Source organism: Polyodon spathula, chromosome 12 (genome assembly GCF_017654505.1).
Source record: "Polyodon spathula isolate WHYD16114869_AA chromosome 12, ASM1765450v1, whole genome shotgun sequence".
Taxonomy (NCBI): Eukaryota; Metazoa; Chordata; class Actinopteri; order Acipenseriformes; family Polyodontidae; genus Polyodon; species Polyodon spathula.
In genome coordinates, this window is record NC_054545.1 from 40477689 (window position 1) to 40497706 (window position 20018).

Sequence of the window (20018 nt, forward strand, 5' to 3'; positions counted from 1 at the left end):
TTTGTGGAAATCTGAGTAGTTCAGTATTTCATTTGATAGCAGAGAGATCTTTCAACTACAAAATTCTGATAAACTTACACCTGGATACTGTATTCATCCATTATTATATTATATTCAAGAATAAGCATTCATTGATACATTCTTGCTATATTTATTTACTGCCAACAAGTCCTTCATACCTGAGCATGCAACAAGCTGTTTTCTTGTCTTATTTAATTACACTGTGTAACAATTTATTTTTTTTTTTTTTTTTTTTTTGGTTCCTGGGTAGTAAGTGTTATTTCCTAATTGCTTATGCCTCAAAAGTATAGAAAATGGCTATTATTCCCCACAAACTTTGCTTTTGTGAACAGGACAGTGATATTTCAAAATATCACTATTTCCAATGGGAAAACGGGCAAATGTGTGTCTTTTCGTTCACATAAAGTCAGAAAAAAACAACATATGAATCCAAATTAACATGTATTTATACTAAAGTAATATAAAAATGACTACAAATGATTTAGAAGTGAGTAAAAACTACTCACTTCTAAATCTTTTGTAGTCATTTTTGTATTACTTTAGTATAAACACATGTTAATTTGGATTCATATGTTGTTTTTTTCTGCCATTTTCTATACTTTTGAGGCATAAGCAATTAGGAAATAACACTTACTACCCAGGAACAAAAATTGTGTTACATAGTGTTATTTTAGCCACTTGGTTTCTGATAACAGATAAGAAACTGTAAATGAAGTAGCCATTTATTCTGAGAAATCAAAGCTGTTAATTAATTTAATTGTTCTGCAAATTATATTTTGCCGAGTGGCAACTGCGTTAAAGTAACAGAGTACTTGGGGAGCTGTAATGTGTCCCTATAATTAGGACTATACTTTTAAGGAGAAACAGTCCTAAATGATTTGCCTTCTTAACCATTAGGAGCACTAGAGCAAATGGAATGCCAATTAAACAAGTCATGCCTTATCAGTGCCGCACAGCAGAAATTAAGGTCTTAGCCACGAAAAAAGCACTATACAAAACCAGTGAGCCTTGGACCTCACTGCCGCCTGGGGACGGCAATTCAGCAAAGCTTTCTGACTTTTGTAGTCCATGATGGGCGTTATACATACCTCTTTTCAACTGCTAATACCTCATAAACCATTCATACAGTTAAAGCAAGAAAGTTAAACAGCACCCTTCACTTTGATCTGTGACCTAACATAGTTGCTATATATTTTTGGTGTACAGATTGCAAATACCTACCGCTATGATAAGTGTCTTCATACTCTATACACAAATGTATTCTACATATCTCTTACTCAAGTATTTTAATTCAATTTCTATTTATTTTATTTATACTGCATAGTGCCTTTGATACAACGTATCTCAAAGCGCTTTACATGCCAGTTAAAACAGAACAAAAGTCAGCAGTATCAAGAAGTAATAAAAATGACAAAATAGCAGTAAATAGTTAATAATAATAATAATAATAATAATAATAAATAATAATAATAATAATAATAATAATAATACAATCTAAATAAAACAGTCAAAAATAACAAGAAATGAATAAGAGTACTAGATAAAACACAATGTCTAAAAACACATAAATAGTCAGATAAAATAGATCTAAATAAACAGTTATGCTTGTAAGTCAGGTTAAAAAGGCTAACTATAAAAGTACAGCTATTTCACAAGAAAAGTTGTGCTAGCCCTGTATGCAACACCTCACTACAGCTGTGAGATCAAAAGATTTGGTTTGAAAACCAAAAGCATTTTGTATAGACACTAAGCAAACAAACAAATAAACAAATAAATAAATAAATAAACAAACAAATAACAAATAAATAAACCGTTTGCAGTGGGAAGAGCTAGTATACAATCTACTGCAACAGTCTTTAAACAGTTTTTTTGTTTATTTTATTTTTTTTTTTTTTTACTGGCCTGCTTTAGAGAACATATAAACCAAACATTTCAAATTCAAAACAAAAATTGTTGTTTTAATAAAACAAGATAACAGTTTACAAAAAACGCTCGCCATCACAACAATATAAATGGTTTTAAAACACACTTTTTAAACTAAAACTATTTTAACAGCTTACGTAATTATAATGGTTAACAATTAACTTGAGTGTATCAGTTGGAGTTCCAAATGTGCCAGGCATGCATCACAGGCCTTGTGTTTATAAAATAAAACAAACAAACAAAAGAAAAAACATAACAAGTGTTCTGGCTTTTCTATTCCATACCACATCATGAATTGTTATTGCTGTGTTACCCGTGTGACAATGTGGGCAATAATCCTGACACTATCAGTGCACTAGAGCAGACATTTTGAAGAGCTTTGAAACAGACTTAAAAGTTATATGTAAAAAGTTGTCAGGATGTTAACAATGAAAAAGAAAAATTACAGATGTGTTACTGAAACAGTTGTAGCAACACAAGGGGACGTGTAACATTATATTTTTCTGAACCACCCTACTTACTCTTTAAAACTACAGGTGGCCTTTCTATCAATGTGAACAAATAATGGAGTTCACTGTATAACTTTGTCTTTTGGTTTGGTTAAATTGAGCAAGCATCTCAATAGAGGCAAAAAAAAACAAAAAACAAAAACCAAAAAAAAATAAAAACAAAACAAAAGCCTTGGCTGCTTGACACCTTTTTTATTTTTAATTAAATAAAATATGATATTCATGTCACTAGGAAATTGTTGCAAAATGTTATGGATACAACTTTGCATTGTGTTCATAAAGACTTTAAACTTGTAACTTTTTAAATAAGGACTTGTGTCACTGTTAAATGTTTGCAAGTCATTTCTGTGTCAGACACATTCAAGCTCTGTCCTGGGTCCTGGAAGTCGAAGCCTCCTATCTAGAGAAGTTCTTTGTTTTTGTCGCCAGGTGGCAGCATTACACAAGCAGAGCAATCTCCAGAACAGATTACTTAATGTGAAGTTTGAGAATAAATCAATTCTAACCAAATAATAAATGCTGTCCAAAATGTGATATGTTTTTTGATACCACTGAAACTGGAATCCAGAAGATATCAAAGAAAATATTTTAACATTCTTTGGACAATTATTATTATTTTTTTTTTATGAAAACAAATATGTACAGGTGTGTACTGTGTGTGAGAGAGGTGCATTGCGCAGGGCGGCTGTGTGTGTGAGAGGTACATCGAGCAGAACGGCTGTATTTGTGAGAGGTACATCAAGCAGATCGGCTGTATTTGTGAGAGGTACATCTAGCAGAACGGCTGTATGTGTGAGAGGTACATCTAGCAGAACGGCTGTATGTGTGAGAGGTACATCTAGCAGGACGGCTGTGTGTGTGAGAGGTACATAGAGCAGAACGGCTGTGTGTGAGAGGTACATAGAGCAGGACGGCTGTGTGTGAAAGGTACATAGAGCAGGACGGCTGTGTGTGAGAGGTACATAGAGCAGGACGGCTGTGTGTGAGAGGTACATAGAGCAGGACGGCTGTGTGTGAAAGGTACATAGAGCAGGACGGCTGTGTGTGAGAGGTACATAGAGCAGGACGGCTGTGTGTGAGAGGTACATAGAGCAGGACGGCTGTGTGTGAGAGGTACATTGAGCAGGACGGCTGTGTGTGAGAGGTACATAGAGCAGGACGGCTGTGTGTGAGAGGTACATCAAGCAGTGTGGCTCTGTGTGAGAGACTTTGGGTCTTTAAGAATCCCAATGATTCAACATAAACAACACGACTAGGTATCTCATTCTATACCCCCACCAGCGCTTAGTGTGAAGTGTCTCCTACCCTCTGAAGCTGAAAGTGAGCACAAGAAAGTAAAAACGGTGAGCCGACACTACTGTGAGAGTAATTTGCATTATGGATTTTCTTTTACTGGTAAACCATCTTGCCCTATTCCGCTATGTCTCGTGTGCAGGAACAAACTTTCGAATCAAGCCATGGTGCCAAGTAAGTTGAAATGACACCTTACAACCAAGCACCCTTCTCTTGCCAACAAGGATTATTTCAAGCGTTTGAAAGAACAAAATGAAAAACAGGTGCAAATGATGAAAGCCGTAACAGTGTCTGATAAAGTGCTGGAAGCTGAGCTTGTTGCGAAGACAAAAAAGCCACATACAATCGCAGAGTCTTTCATTTTACCAGCGTGCAAAGACATTGTACGAGTAATGTTAGGTTCAGATGCAATCAAAGAAATTGCAAAGGTTCCCCTTTCAGACCATAAGATAAGTCGCCACATTGACGACATGTCTTCTGACATTGAAACTGTTGCTCAAGAAAAAATGAAATCAAGCAGAAAATTTGCATTGCAGCTTGATGAGTCAACAGACATCTGTGGTCAAGCTCAGCTCTTGGCTAACGTCAGGTTCATTGATGGAGATTGTATAAAATATATATTTTTTATTTTGCAACCAGCTGCCAGGTAAAACAACTGGAGAAGAAATATTCATGGTGACAACGGCCTGTCTTGAGTGGGGAGAACTGCACAATGAGGGGAAGATGAAAAATTTGTAAGCAAAGTCAAAAAACAAAACACTGATGTGCTGGTGGCCCACTGTTTTCTGCACCGGGAAAAGCTTGCGGCCAAAACATTGCTTGAAAAACTCTCTTTAGTGTTGGATGGAGCAATAAAGATTGTGAACTTCATAAAAACATGCCCTTTGAAAAGTCGCCTTTTCTCTTGTTGTGTGAGGATATAGGAGAATTAATTATTTTTGTTTGTTATTATCCCTGCCATGGTGGATGTATTGTCACTCTGTAGCATTTTGCACACATCTAAAGAACCATTAACTTGTTTAACACAAATTGTTCATTTATCTAGACAACTCAAATGTCAAATACTGTCTGTCAATTTGTGGTCAAGCCTGGACAGACAAGCCTTAAGGCTTCTTGTTAGTTTGTACACAATGACACAATATTTAATAGCTGCTTTATAAATGTATTTGAATGTACTGTGTCCTATGCTTGCACTGTCTGCATGGGACCACTGAGTTTGTAGCCCCTGAGGCAATTGCTTTTAAGCCAGTGGGACTGGTCATGGACATGTGGACCATTGGAGTGATCCACAAGTGAATAAGGGAGCCGATGACAACATACACGTGGTCTCCCTGTGTGTACCAGTTCACTGAGAACTTGCCAGAAAAATGTGAGGAGCAGGCAAACAACTAGAACACTGGGTTCTGGTCTCTGATATCCATCTCGTCTTTGATGCTAAACAGAAAGGCACCTTTTACTCTGCCTGCTGGCGGAAGGAATACTCACCTGACCTCTGTTTGACGACAACAGCAAAGGACTGCTGCTCAATTGCTTCCAGGAGATTCGTAAGAACTAGCCCCGCTCACCACGTCGAGCCAGCATCGTACATGTAGGGATCATGGTGCTGATAGTCGCCTCGATCCCGAAACCAAAATAAAACTTCTGAAAGGCTTCATGGTGCACCTTCACGAGAATTGTCGACTGCAATAGTGGCCATGCGCAGTAGGCAAAGTATGAAAAATTGACGTGACACCTGTATTTAATTCTAAATAATAATACACTACAACAGCACAATTAGTTCTAATGTAATTTACAGACAGGAAATAAATTTTAGTTCAACCAGAATAATAGCAGGCATATGTTTTATATAGATATAGTGTATTTGATTTTCGCTACACAATATAATACTATTAATCCAATTCACTTCAAAGCTGTATTTGTAGGCTACAGTAAACAGTTTGGTCTTAAAAGTTACATAAGTCGGTTTTAATTGTGATTGATAAAAACGCAATTGCTACATTTTTATAATGGTTTTAGTTTTGGTGTTTTAGGCTTCTGTGATAGTGTTACGTATTGTTACTTTTCGGTGTGTAAAATTGCTGTCATACTTTTTCAGACAGGCGTGGCTGCCCTTAGACGCTGAGTAAACTCCAAAGTACCTCCCCGTAGAGAATAAAACATTCTAACTTCTGCATTATTCAACCTGTCTGGGCTGAAGCAGAGAACTGAGCTCTGCATGCTGTTTTTACATCTCGTGTTTTACAGAGAAGGATTCGACCCACAACATAATAAGATGTTTAAGATGTTCAGTTGGACTTTCTGGGTCTTTTCTGTGCTCTTACTCGTTACTTCTGAAGTTTTGGGTAAGTTTACGAATGTTTTCTAATGTTTAACACGTCTCTTTTTTTTAATAACACATTGGTTTTGGTACCCCGTGTTTACGATGTTATTTAGGTGTTTTTTTTTTTGTTTTGTTTTGTTTCGTTTTTGTAACTTGATATCCGCACATTCTTTTGCAGAGTAGGTTTGTCAGAGCACACATTGTACTGCATTTATGTATTTAAAATTCCAGAGAAGAATTTTCCAGATTTGTTTGTACTATTATTTAATCTGTGAAAATTCTCTGATCACAGTTAAATCATAAATATTTCCAGACCACAATATAATTATTTGATCTGATTTGATTCTGATGCTGTAAGAAACAGCAATTGTGGAATTTGTATTAACCCATTTAGTACCAAACAGTTTTCTTTGAAAAAATCAGAACACCAGCAATGTTTATGTAATTGGATACATTACTTTTGGGGTTATCAAAAATTTGGTTAAGTTATCATAACAATATCGTTAAAGAGAAAATTTAAATATTAGGTAGATGCCAATTGAAAATGCTCTAAAGAATTACAAAGCAGCCTGTCTGCAAATGAGGACAATGGCACAATGAATTAAGTAATAACAAACTCACAATGTGCCTAATGTTGAGCTAACCTGGTTACAAACATGGAAATATATTGCAATCTTTGCTGCTGTTTTCATAATACCAATTTAGAAATAGTTGTGGTTATATATCTCAGAATTCCCATGCTACATTGATCTAATGCTGCTTAGTTAAGGGCAGTTGCCATGTGAACTAAACTAAGGGTCCATATCATGCAGAGCTGCCAAACGCTCCTTTAGAATGATGTCATTAAAATGTTTAGTTTTTCACTTTAATACTGTATGAACTTTGCTTCACAGTTTTGAATTCTCTATCAGTAGTAAACTTTCAGTTCAGGAACTTTGATATTTCAGTATTAATGCTCTGCAGTTGGTAATTTCTTCTGAAGTACAACAGAAAACACAAGACAACTATGCCAAAGGGTTTGCAGTTAAGTGACTAACACTGATGCCTGCAGGCCCCAGGTGCAGAACAGCCACTGTTGCTCACTGTGGAAATGCTGTGGAAATTTTGTCAGCTCTATTAGTAAAAAGCAGCTGACCTATGACAATGTTCTGAAAGTACAATGAAATATAATGAGTGATACGGTTAAAAGGCACTACACCTCATTCTATAACTCCAGACCAACACCATCCCATTGCCTCTCCCTAATCTCCCCATAATTCAAGCAATCCAGCTAGGAATAGCTCACCTGAATGGAAACACCTACTTCTGAAATGACATTCACAATGCCAAACAGCACACCTGTAATACGAGCAGTATGCTTGCCTTGGGAGAAATCTTTTGCTGCCATGCCTCTTGTCACGATTTAATTGTATAAATAAACTAAAATGGCAAATTACTAAAGAAGAAAATAGGGTTTTTTTAAGAAGGGGGTGATGCAGGCTTGTTTGAAGGCAGAGGGGAAACAGCCAGAGAGCAGAGAGATGTTGAGAAGATGAAAGGGAGTAGAGCAGGGTCAGTAGCCTGGAACAGGTGAGTGGGGAGGGGGTCCAGAGCATACGTGGTGGGTTTACGGCTCAGGAGCAGGGAGCAGAGATTGGAGTCCGAGAGGGGCGAGAAGGAGAAGGAGAAGGATGGTAGAATATTTGGGGTTGCAGAGGGTGATAGGGAGGGAGTGAGCAGAGGATGGTATGGTGGCGAAGGAGGTGAGGTAGTGAAGGCATTGCGGATGTCTGTGATTTTGTAGGAGGAGGCAAAGTCATCATCCGAGATGGAGGAGGATGGAAACTTGGCGTCAGTGCTTATATAATGCCCTACAGGTTGAAAGCTGGTTGAGAGCTTATTCTAAATCCAGTTAGCTGTGCCCTGTGCGAGTTGCTAGATTGTTACACCAACACAAGTCGCTCATGTTACAACCTCAACTGGCAATCATTCACTTTACAAATTAAATATGATTTACCTGCAAAGCAATCGGTTGGTCGACTTCTAGCCTTCCTGCAGTATTGCTACTGCAGACCCTGACAGTTGCTGGGATATAAATAAGTCCTAGTTTCAAACAAACACTTGTGAATCGCTGGGAACAGCGATTGGTCTGTCGACTGCTAGCATTCCTGCAGTGTTAATGGTTTTTTATGTGTTTAAGCGCAATAGGCATTTACATGGATTGTGCTGTAGTGTATATCTAGCCGTTGCTTGGAGTTCATTTGATTGTAAAGTATATTTTCAGTTAGTATTGTGCAATATGTTTGCATTGGGGTGCAACCCGGCCGTGAAGATTGTGTATTTTGTGTGTGTGTGGGGGGGGGGGGGGGCTGCTTTTCTGCTATGATGTCCTGTGGGCAAAGCTACCTAAATCCAAGACCAAGGGCTGCTGCAGGTATATAAGTTTGTTTATTTGTTAAATGTTTTGTTCAAAGATTTGGTTTGTTTACAAGGCTGCACTTAAACAGCACTTTGTTGTTCGTGTTCCCTGTCTCGTTTTCACACTATGTCAACTCCTTTTAAAGACTTCAGTCATGTCCCCCCTAAATCATCTTCGTTATACGAGAAATAGATTCAGTTCTTCCCACCTTCTTCGTAGCTCAGTCCTTCAATCTCTGGGATTAGTTAGTTGCTCTTCAAACCCTGGGATTAGTTAGTTGCTCTTTAAACCGTGGGATTAGTTTGTTGCTTTTCATGCCCTGGGATTAGTTAGTTGCTCTTCATTCCCTGGGATTAGTTAGTTGCTCTTCATAACAAGAATTTAAAGAAGAGCAATTTAGTGATAATAAAATAAACAATCCCTGCAATATTTAAAGACAAATCTGCATAATTCTAACTTGTAAATATAGGGCCTAATTCCAAAGTTTTGAATTTGCAGCCATCCAAATCGAGGCTTAGTTTACTAAATTAGTCTGATTGTCTTTCAGTCCTTCTTGCAGGCTGTCAGCGCTATATATCATAAACAAGCCCATGAAACACTAGGGGCCGGTTTTTCAAAACTTGTAATCCTATATTTTATGATCGAGATTTCGTAATCATAATGATTCGTAAAATGGATAAATGTAATCCAGCAGTGACAATAATTTAAAACTTTAAACTTTGTTTCAAAGCTCTTTTCAAAATGGGTGCTCTAGTGCACTGATAGTTTCCGTATTATTTCTCACAATGTCAGACATGTAACACAACAATAATGATCCATGATGTGGTACAGAACAGAAAGCCACAGTACTTGTGGAGTTTTTTTTTTTTTTTTTTTTTTTTTTTTAAATCGCTCTTCCTGCAGTGACTTAGAGGACAGATCTCAAGCCCCAACGCATTAGAGACACCATTTTGAAACAAGCTTTGAAACAGAATTTAAAATTCTAAGTGTAAAAAGTTGTCAGGATGTTAACAATGCTAAGAAAAATTCCAGGTACATTATTTAAACAGTTGTAGCAACGTGTGGGCATGTAAGGCTATATATTTTACAGTGTCCCTCCCTATAACAGGTTTCGGAACACACACAATATGAGCATTATAACCGAAGAGTGTGCCTCCCTATAACAGGTTTCGGAACACACACAATATGAGCATTATAACCGAAGAGTGTTATAAATGGGGAAGGGGTGGGGGTGCCGCGGGACACATAACAACACACATCTGACTAAAATACAAAATAAAATAACTTCCTCTCTACAAGCACACATAGTGAAGCAAAAATCTAACTTTCCATGAATTAACCATCCATAAAGCACCATGTAATCAAAGTTATATTTTTTACAAAAAAAAAAAAAAAAAAAAAAAAGGTAACATTCCCCCTTGTGGATCATTTTAATTAGCAGTTTTTAAACTATAAATAGCCTGGTTAAATTGCGGTCTGGAGTCCAGTTTGAAGCGACAGACAAGCAAACCAAGTGCGAGAAGGAGAGCAGGTTGGGAGAGGGGAAGAGGGCATGGACTCGCCCCAGGTTTGGCTGTCGGAGCGGGGCTGAAGCGAAGCTTAAGCGTCTCGCCTCCCAGAGAAAGCCACAGCTCCTCTTGCAGCAAAAAAGTAAATACAGTAGGAAAGATAACCACGTAATAGGCCTAATATTTATTTAGTTATGAAACGAATGCTGAATAAGATGTCTGTTATAAACTGCCAGGGCAGCTTGTCTTCAGTTCAGATACTATATCAAAAGGGAGAGACAGAAACGGAAGTTAGACTGCAAAGTTGTTTATAGTTTGAACACTGGTACTGTATTTACTGTAGTAATATTGCATGAATCACTAGTATAGGGAATTGGGGGACATGCTGTAGGAGTGTTATATCCGAGGCACGTTATAACCGAGAGCCTTATAGCGATGGAGCACGGTATAAGTTTTCTTTAATCCTTATAAAAGTTTTTGCACAGTAATTTTGCATTGTTCCCATGCTTTTCTCAGGGTTATACTATGCATTTACCATGGTTCTATCTGTCCACTCAATTGCCAAGTGTGTTCTCTTGTCCTGGTCTCTGTGCTATGTTAGAAATAGTGGTTAGGGTTAACTGTATCAACTCTTTTTAAGATTGATCCAATAATGCAGAGCATTTTGTATTCAGCTGTCAGTGCTTTCAAATAACTTCAATCATCTTTAGAATAATTTTGTGAAAAAGAATGTAACTACAGTTGTGTTTCAGACGCCCCTGCATTTCTTCTTAATTACAAAATTCTACTTGCTGTGTCATGACCAATGATAGCTTGTTGGCCATATTTTTTCTACAATTGCCTCATCACTTTGTACATTACCAGTGGAAACTAGCAATGATCAGCTTCAGACAAGAGACAGGAATGATATGCTCCAGATGGCCTTGGGCAGTCGACAAGGGAGAGGCTGTGTCTGCATTGGTGTTCTGTAAGAGAATAGTTGCAGAAACTGTATTTGAAATGGTATGAAGAGGATGGTGTTTTTTTTTTTAATTTTCTCAGACAGACACATTTGAAACCCGCTTCTCCACTTATCCCATCAGGAGGGATCAAACTCGGAGCAGTTTGTGCATATCTTGGAAGACGTTGATTGCATTCAAACCTGCTGTACATACAATTACATTGTTAGGTAGAAGCATATGATTTAACAAACCTATACACTGCTAGGATCAACCACCACTGGATTTTACAACATTTGATGGATGCTAGAAGTCTACTATAGTAAAAGAATAGGAAAGTGTAATAAAGCATGGTAAAGCATAGGGAAGCATAGTAGGTGTAGTAAAAGGCTGGAATGTATCAACCACCTATCCTTGATTTTCAATTACCAACAATTATGTGATTGATGCAATATAGGTGGATTCCCCAGTGCTGTAAAAGACTGTAAAACAATCCATCTATCAATGACGAGGTTGGTCATGGATTTATAGATAAGCAGTGGATTGAGTACATTGCCATAGGTGTGTATTATGGTAGTATTAGCACAGGTTACTAAAATTGACATAAGATGTAGAAATGTTTGGAATAACATCATACAGACCATCACTGTTTGCCTCTTGCTAGTACGCTGTTAGTTGTTTGGTTTTACATTGTTACCTGTCCTTTATTGGATACAATTTAATCCTGAATCCAATTTTTATTTGTAAAGAGGGCCGAAGTGACCAGAACTTAGCAAATTATTCTTAGTGGGGTGGTGTGACAGAGACAGAGTGATTCTTGGTGATAAATCTCCCTCCCGACCTGTGAGGACGCTGTATAAAGGGGACAGAGTGCCCCGGACTGATTGAACTGACAGTTCATTCCCAGGGTTAGGTTGAAGTCGGCCATCTATAAAGGGGGCACAGCTGTGGTACGTTAAGTAATCGTTCCAAGGGGGCGTGACTGAATGTACGAGAAAGGGACATGGCCAGATGATCTGTTGCTTTGTATTTACCAGACTTGTATTCCACACCTTTGACTATTTCATTTAGTACGCCTGTTCAAACAGTCGAGGTGTAGTCTGTGAGGAAGTGACACATAGGAGTTAGACATGAGTTAATTCAATAGGGGGGATGCAAAATACAGGCCATAGCTATGCATCTTGAGAACTGTTGGTCTAATAGTTTTAATAATCTTTCACACATATTCTTAGGGGTATCAAATTTAGGAGGTCAGTTAAAGTCAGTTATTTACTGGTCTCTGATTATTTAATGATGTTGACATAAACAGTTTCGATAACTCAGTGGCAGAGTGTGCCGTGTTGTGATTTTGGATCGTTTGTGACGTTTGTCAATCCAAACTGTATCCCAATTAAAGTGAATGTTACAGACATTTAATCCTCATGACAGTTGATGTTGGCAGCAGTGCTAATTAGCTCAGACTAGGCAAACACTAATCTGATTCTAATGTGAGTAAACATAAATCTGCATTATTACTTTTCATCACCATTTTAGTAAACCACATTAACATTTTCCCAGGTACAAGCCCATGCAACAGATCCCTCTGGCTACAGAGGCAGCAGGCTGTAGCTTGCATTAACAAAACACTACAACACAAAACAAAAAGCAGCCAAGTTTTCTCGTTCTCTCTCTCTCTCACTCTCTGTGGGATGGAGTTGCATGTGAGATGCTGCAAGTTTTTTTTTTTTACTCTGTTTCTCTATTTTAATGTTTTTTAAAGGGTACATCAGCAATACATGAAAGATAAAACAAAACCTTGCCCACCTTGCTGTTCCGAATGTATTTGGTCATTGTTTAATAACCTGTATGCGCCCAAACATCTGCATAATGCCACACTGCTATGTCTAAAATTACTGTTCTTGAGGATCACTTCTGAGACAAAAAACATGACTTCCACGTGTACCCTCACATGTACTCTGAAACGTACCAGCGCATGCCCAATGAAACTTGTAGCTGCTTTCATTTTTCATACTGTCCGAATGCCCGAAGGATGAATTTTCAGCTGGAGCTATATCTAAGACTTTGGGGACGTATAGTGCAATAACACAATGCTGCTATAATTGTGGGTAGGTCCCTTCATTAGTTGAAAATGAGAACAACTCCATCTTGGTTTTCTTTTCCCCGCAACCACTTACACAGCCCAGATGCTTTTGTTTGTTTGTTTGTTTTTTATTATTGAATGCAATATTAACCGTAATGCGTCAAAATACAACATGTGAAGGAAGCATGTACATTGTGAAAGATGTCTCTACACAAAACAAAAGCAGGTACAAGTTCCTTATGGAAAATTAGACAGACCATGTTTGTCACACAGACTAGCATGTTTCCACACAGAGGTATTATAGCTTACACAACGCTTCATTGGGCATGCGTCAGTACATCTGACAGTACACGTGGAAGTCAAGTTTTTTGGCTGAGAAGAGATGCTCCAGAAGAATAATTTTGGACATTGGTAGTGTGGCTTTATGGAAATGTTTGGACACATACAGATTATTATACAATGACCAAATACATTTGGAACAGCAAGGTGGAAAAGTTTATGTTTTATTTTTCATGTAGTGCTAATGTACCCTTTAACAAGTTTCAAGCTACAGTAATCAAACAGTGCAGTGGGTCCTTGTTTCCACCAGGGGACCCAATATCTAATAGAGTGTAGGTCAGCTTGGGCCCTGTTACTAGCACTGGCCGCTACATTTTCAGGAATATCTAGTGGAATATTATGCCAATTCTCCTTCAGAGCGTTTGACAGTTTAGCGAGAGCTGGTGGTTTGATGCTTCAGGTGGCATTTCAAAATATCCCACAGTGGTTTGATGGAGTTTAAAGTGTCACTTTGCGCCAGGCGCTGCAAATTTTCAACATTATTCTCCATGATCTACTGATCATGCCGGTGCGGTGACATGCAAAATCTGGTCTCCCCAGGGAAAGGCTTGTGGTTGTTCAGCCTTTTGCTAAGCAAAAGACGCATTGAAGTTCCTTGCTTATTCAAATGGGATGGGGCATTATTGGATTTCATTTAATTACCCTGAGAATGTTTTGTGTTAAATAATAAAAGCATTGAAACTCACCATTTTGCCTCCGGGTCTGTCATAAAGATAATCGAAACGCTTTACCGCATTTATATCAGTATATCCACCCTTACTCTGGTCCCACCACAGTCACTATATGGGACCCTCTACAATTTTACATTCAGAAATATATACTGTATTCCATTTTAATAACATTGGTACACACATTGTAATGATCTCGGTTTAGATCAAGTGACCATGCAAGAGTACTAAAGACAGATGAACGCCTCAATAACAATGTAAATCTATCTGTTCTACAGGTGCTAACATTTGCACGTCCCGAGGAGTGAACATATGCAGGGAATGCCTCGCGGTCCATCCCAGCTGTGGCTGGTGCTTTCAGGAGGTAAGAGACACATTGGAATAGGGGTGGGACTCCCTCAGGTGCAGTGTCTACGGAATCAGTTTAGGCGTTGTGTTGTTATCAATTTACAGTTGTGAGACAAGGAGCAGAGAGAGTGCAGGACTCCATTCCCCAGAAGGCCATGGGCTGAAAAGCTTTAATTGTAAGCAGAGTAGCTGCTGAAAAAATGTTGCCATTACTCCGAATTAGGTTTTGTTTTCAGTTTGTTTATTTTGTCTAAAAATTAAAGAATAGCATAACCGTGCTTTGAAAACTCAAGTCCTGTGTGTGTCTGGGTCAAAGTGCTGGAAAAAGAACCAGAGAGAAGCAGCATCTCTCACTCAAGGGTGAGGGTGTATTTACAGCTGTGGTAGGGTAACGTGCATGCTACTGCATGTTATTATACACTGCAATAAAAACAAACCGGTTAAGTCCATTCAAAGCCCTTATAAAGACTACGTTTGAACACAACTCGTATTGATTGATACCTTTAAGATGTCACAAGCTTCTGCAGCTGTTGTCTTCCATGTTCAGTCTCCTCACTAAGACTGATAAATAGTTGCCATGGTGGTTTGTTTTTCAAAAACCTTTGACGCCTCTCTGACGAGGATATTTATGCTTAGACGAAACATGTTTTTGTATAAAGTATCCTCTTAAAATTTGTGGCTATAAAATTTTTTTGTACTGGATCATGTTTAGCTGTTACCAGACTAACCACTGTTTCAGAGCAGGTGCCAAATTCAAATTTCTAGGAACCAATTCAGAAACTCTGTGATAAAACTCTATGGGCCTGATTTTCCACTAAGCAAATTTCCCATGTAATGCATTTATTATAGATGGACTTTGTGTGTGATTCACCAGCAGCGAAAATATAAAATACATTGCTGAAACGGCACTCCCAATTTAGTTAGAATTACAACTGTTAAAAATTCAGAGTAAAGCAAAAAAATACCCTACTTACAGTTTTTGTCAATCATTAAAGCACAGTTACTGATATCATTAGCACAATTCTCAAAACAGTTAACAAAAAAACAGTTACGTGATTTGCAAAACATCGTTTCATATCGTTTAACTTTTAAACCAAAATAAAATACAACTTTCAATTGTAAATAGACCATGCAATCCAAAGGCTTACATTATCAAACAGAAAAGCGGTATACACAAAACTTATAATTTTTTCGTCATTTCATGGACACTATATTTAGACATTAATTTATAATTTTAAAAAACAATATACTTGCATGATCAGTGTCTGGTACTACAATTATATTTTCATTTTGCATCACTAAGCCGCTCGGCTCTGTTTGGTCACATCATTTAATATAGGTCACAGCGGGTGTTCTTCTTTCAATCCTAAAAAAAAATAATAATAAATGGAATACTGATATATTAATGCTGCAAACTCTATAAACAAATGTAATAGGTTACATAAAATACTGCTATTCAAACGTACCTATTCTCAGTTCTAAATGTACGAATTATAGATGTTGTTGTTGTTGATCGCTGCATATTTGGTTATTGTTTCCTTATTGTCATAACATGGTTGATGACATGGTCCACAACTGTTGCAAGGATTTCATTTGTTCCAGCAATATTCTGTGGTTTCAACTGGGCTGGCTGTCTCCTGTGTCGAATACCACGACCATGATCACCCCTCTGTTCACATCCGCATCTACGACCATGTCCACCAACTTGCTCATCTTCTCCTGAACATTTGATTATAGATTGATAAATTGTGAAATTTGCATTTCCATGTGTGGAATTTTTATTTAAAATAATGAGCATTCATTGTGAGCAACAGTGTACAGATAAGTGTTTTGAAAACAAGACACTCGCATATGAAACTTGTATTAAAGTGATGGAATTGCATTAAGTGAACCATAGAGATGGTTTAGAATTCAGCATTGCATGTGTTAACCAGAGAAATGTGTTAGTAGTTTTGCAAATTTTGGTGTTTGTGTTAACTGTTTTGAGAATTGTGCTCAAAGTTTTAGGAATTTTGCTTTAGGAATTTTGCTTTAACAATCGAGAAAATCTAACGAATTTAGTGGATAATGTTTCTGAGTTTAGCAGAAACAGTTAGGGATCATTAAAAATGTCATAGCTGTAAACTAAATGTAAAAGTGTACACGTTTTAATTTTGGCACCAATGCTCTGATACCTTTTTAAAACTACTGTAAACATTTCATGTGTTCCTCCTAGCATTACCAAATCTGGATCTGTTGTTTAAGACTAGTTAAAAACCTGGCATTGCTACAGTGAAACTAAAACATATGGTGAAACTCCTTCAGCTGACAGAAACACAGCACTATTTCCTCAGCGTCAATAGCTACGGCCCGTAAATGGGCATTTTCATTAAAGCACTCTTGAGTTCAGCTGGCATTCTTGCCATAACTATTATGCCGTTCAAACTGTTATGACAGAGGACACTGTGCAGTGATCGTTAACATAATGTCAGAACATGCAAGAGGAATGTTTATTCTAAAAACAGCTAACCCTTTTACCATTCCCTATATATATTATTTTGGAATTGTTTTTTAGAAACAGTAACACATTGCTTGACAGTCTATAAAATCCCAAGACACCCGTAGCTCTGTGGAATTAAAGAATGTGTTGATTGTATGAAATTGTAACTCTTTGTTTAGCACAACCATATAGTGGTAAATGGAGGTGATCGTACACTTTACATTTTTCCATCTGGAAATGCGCTAATCCAATTATGATGAAACTTGGTATTTCATGTAAAACAATTTAGCATAAGTGAGTATTAGATTCTGGCAATAGATTGAGGTGTCTGTCTGTCCGTAGATACTGTCCATCTGCATGTCACAATTACAAATATCTGATAAACCACTTACTAGATTGCAATTAAACGTTGTATTGTTTTAAAATATTTTAAAACGTTTTAAAGTATAGTGCACAAACAGTGTTATAAAACGCCAAATAGAGCACCAGATATGATCAAATACATGATTTATTCATATTTTTAAGTGGTGACCAGTCAACTATTTTTACCTTGACTATTAGACTGAAATTAGTAGCTGTTCTACCTATACTGCATACTGCAATTCAGACCAATGTACTGTAGAGACACACTCCCACTCCACACCCTTCAAACTTGCTTTTAAAACAGAAATTAAATGTGTTAAGATGACTGTTTAAAGGATAGCCATGTTATCATTTGGCAATTGATGAATAAGGTCATTAAAAAAGTGGGGATACTGTTTAACATTGAACGCCACTAACACCCTTTGCTTAATGTTTGAGTGATCTTTTTTCACACATAGCACTAGGAAACAATGTCTGGATTTGTTGATGTGTTGCAGGACTTTGGCCATGGAACAGCAAGCTCATCTCGCTGTGACCTCAAGGAGAATTTACTCCAGAAGGGGTGCAGTGAGCAGTTTATTGAATACCCCACCAGCACCTTGAGTAAGCAGCAGGACAAGCCCCTGAGTGGAACGGGATCCGGAGCAGGGTCGGATGCCACACAAATTTCCCCCCAGAAACTGGAAATTAACCTGCGACCTGGTAGGGAACTGAGTGTTTTACTGACTTGTCTTTCCCTATTGTATCCTGTTTTACAGAAATAAACAAAGCACAATCTGGGCTAACTGAAGTTTATGAATAGACAGAGGGGTTCTAGATAACTCTAATTGCCTTGTTTTTTATATGTCTCAACCAATTTAGTTTTTGTTAAGATAAACTAACTTAAATAATTATATAATAAAACTGTTTGATGTCGTGAAACCACTAAAAGGCTTAAAGATCACAGTAAGCATTGTAAATTGTAGTGGAAGTTACATAACAGATTAGAGGCTGATGCCTTAAATCCTTTTGTAAAAGTACACAAACCTATTGTGGACCTGTTTTTCCTAGGTGTCCAGCAAATTGTGTTGAATTGTCATATGTCGGCCTTTAAGGTTCAAGGGACATATGTGTCGTGCAATGAGGTGCACGAAACAGGTTTAAAATTGATTGACAGGTTGGATCTGCTCATTCAAATTATCATTTTCCTCTCAAATGTATTTTAAGAAGAAATGGTTTGAACAACTTCTCAGTTTCTTTTGTACCTTAAGGGGTGAAACTTGCTGCAGCATTACCACTGCCCCCTCAAATTTTGGCCCTTTGCATGATTGCACTTTCATTCCGGATCAGATTTATTAATTATAACGCTATAGAAAAATAAAAAATATTAATAATTTTTCCTGGTATCTAGTCACTACCTGTGCAGATGGTCACATGGCCTGATTGCAGTGAGACCAGTGAAGTGAAACAAAGCTGCAGCACAGGAAGTAGTTGGCACAATGTTGATCTGTTAAAAAATTTACTAATTTCAGCAAACAAATAGTGCATTTAGTGTGCATGTCCATTAAGACATGAAATATTATGTGGTACTTTTGCACCTGCTGAGATCTGTTTATTTGACTTGGATCTTTAAAAAGTGCAATAATTTGCAATAGTAGACTTTAGCGTTGTTATATCTGTATAAAATAAAAGCAAAGAACCCCTTTTTTTTTATAACACGAAGCTTATAACTAAAGTTCGGGGGGAGGGTCAGACACCAATCTCCGCATCACCAAATTGAATCATTCAATTTACACATTAGATAATTAAGATTACTAGCACTATAATACCCTCTTCACGTACCTCTCATTTGCGTTTTGATTTCATCGTACCTACAAGCATCATGGATCATATCATCGACTATTCTGTATCATCGGATGATGACCTGTTCACCATTTCCCCTGAGCCAGCTCCTTCTGCGCCTGAATGATCAACTTCACGACAACTTAAATCTACGATGTTTACAACACCAGCCTTCCTCACTCGCATGTCTACTCTTCCAGCGCCTTCATCTGATCCCCTGTCTCTCCTCCATAACCCAGAACAACAGCCATCTCGCTCTCTGGCCATCACAGCTTCCGTTTGGCCAGAATTTGTTCAATATCCTTCTCGTCGCAGGCGTTATGACGACATTACAGATCGTCGCTTTCCAGCTCACCCCGCACCCACTGGCCCATCTCTACAAAGCTCACTGCCTACATCCGGGAAACGCAGGAGGCCTTCATAACACCAGCCAGTCAAAGGCTCATTCAGCAGTTCCCGAGCAATCAGATCCAGAGACTGTTTCACAGTACCAGGGTGGTTCAGTGTGACGACCTCTCAGTTATACTTAAAACCTCCGACCCCCGCTTATTCAAAACACTCAGCATTTCCAAGTTAATTTTACCTTTCAGCAATTTCAGGAACATCATTTGCGAGTTCTATCCCGCCCACCAACATTAGCTGAATGATTATTCGTCCATAATTTTAAACCTGTCAGTTAGATTTGGCGGCTCCCATTTTTTCCAATACCACAAAGCCTTCTCTGCCAAAGCTGCTGCCTGTCTCCAACAGTGGAACCAGAGAATCTACTGGGGGGCCCTTGACCAAGACATATTCTCCCATTTTTTCACAGGTCTCCGGCAACTAGCATGCTCTGTATGTGGTTCCACTGCTCACCCAACCATTTCCTGTTTCCTGACCGACCATCCACCCCATCCCCTCGTGTTCCTCCCTTGCAATTCTCCTCATTCTTTCATCCCCTCAAGATCAAAAAACAGCCAGAGCTGAAATATTACATTCTCTGGAGGCCGCCAGATTTGTAACAATTTCAA

The 20018-nt window shown here is 38.0% G+C and overlaps 1 protein-coding gene across 2 annotated transcripts in view; it reads left to right on the top strand.

Moving 5' to 3' along the window:
* Positions 1-5179: 5179 nt before the first annotated feature.
* LOC121324050 (integrin beta-3-like) overlaps positions 5180-20018 on the top strand; it is a 47275-nt gene continuing 32436 nt past the window's right edge. Inside the window, exons 1-4 of one of the 2 annotated variants that reach the window (XM_041265464.1) lie at positions 5180-5456; positions 5991-6088; positions 14276-14361; positions 17685-17889. In XM_041265464.1, coding sequence (XP_041121398.1) covers positions 6019-6088; positions 14276-14361; positions 17685-17889 — 361 coding nt within the window. In that variant the 5' untranslated portion in view covers positions 5180-5456; positions 5991-6018. Of the gene's footprint in view, positions 5457-5886; positions 6089-14275; positions 14362-17684; positions 17890-20018 lie in introns of those variants that run through there. The other variant, XM_041265463.1, reaches the window with a different exon arrangement.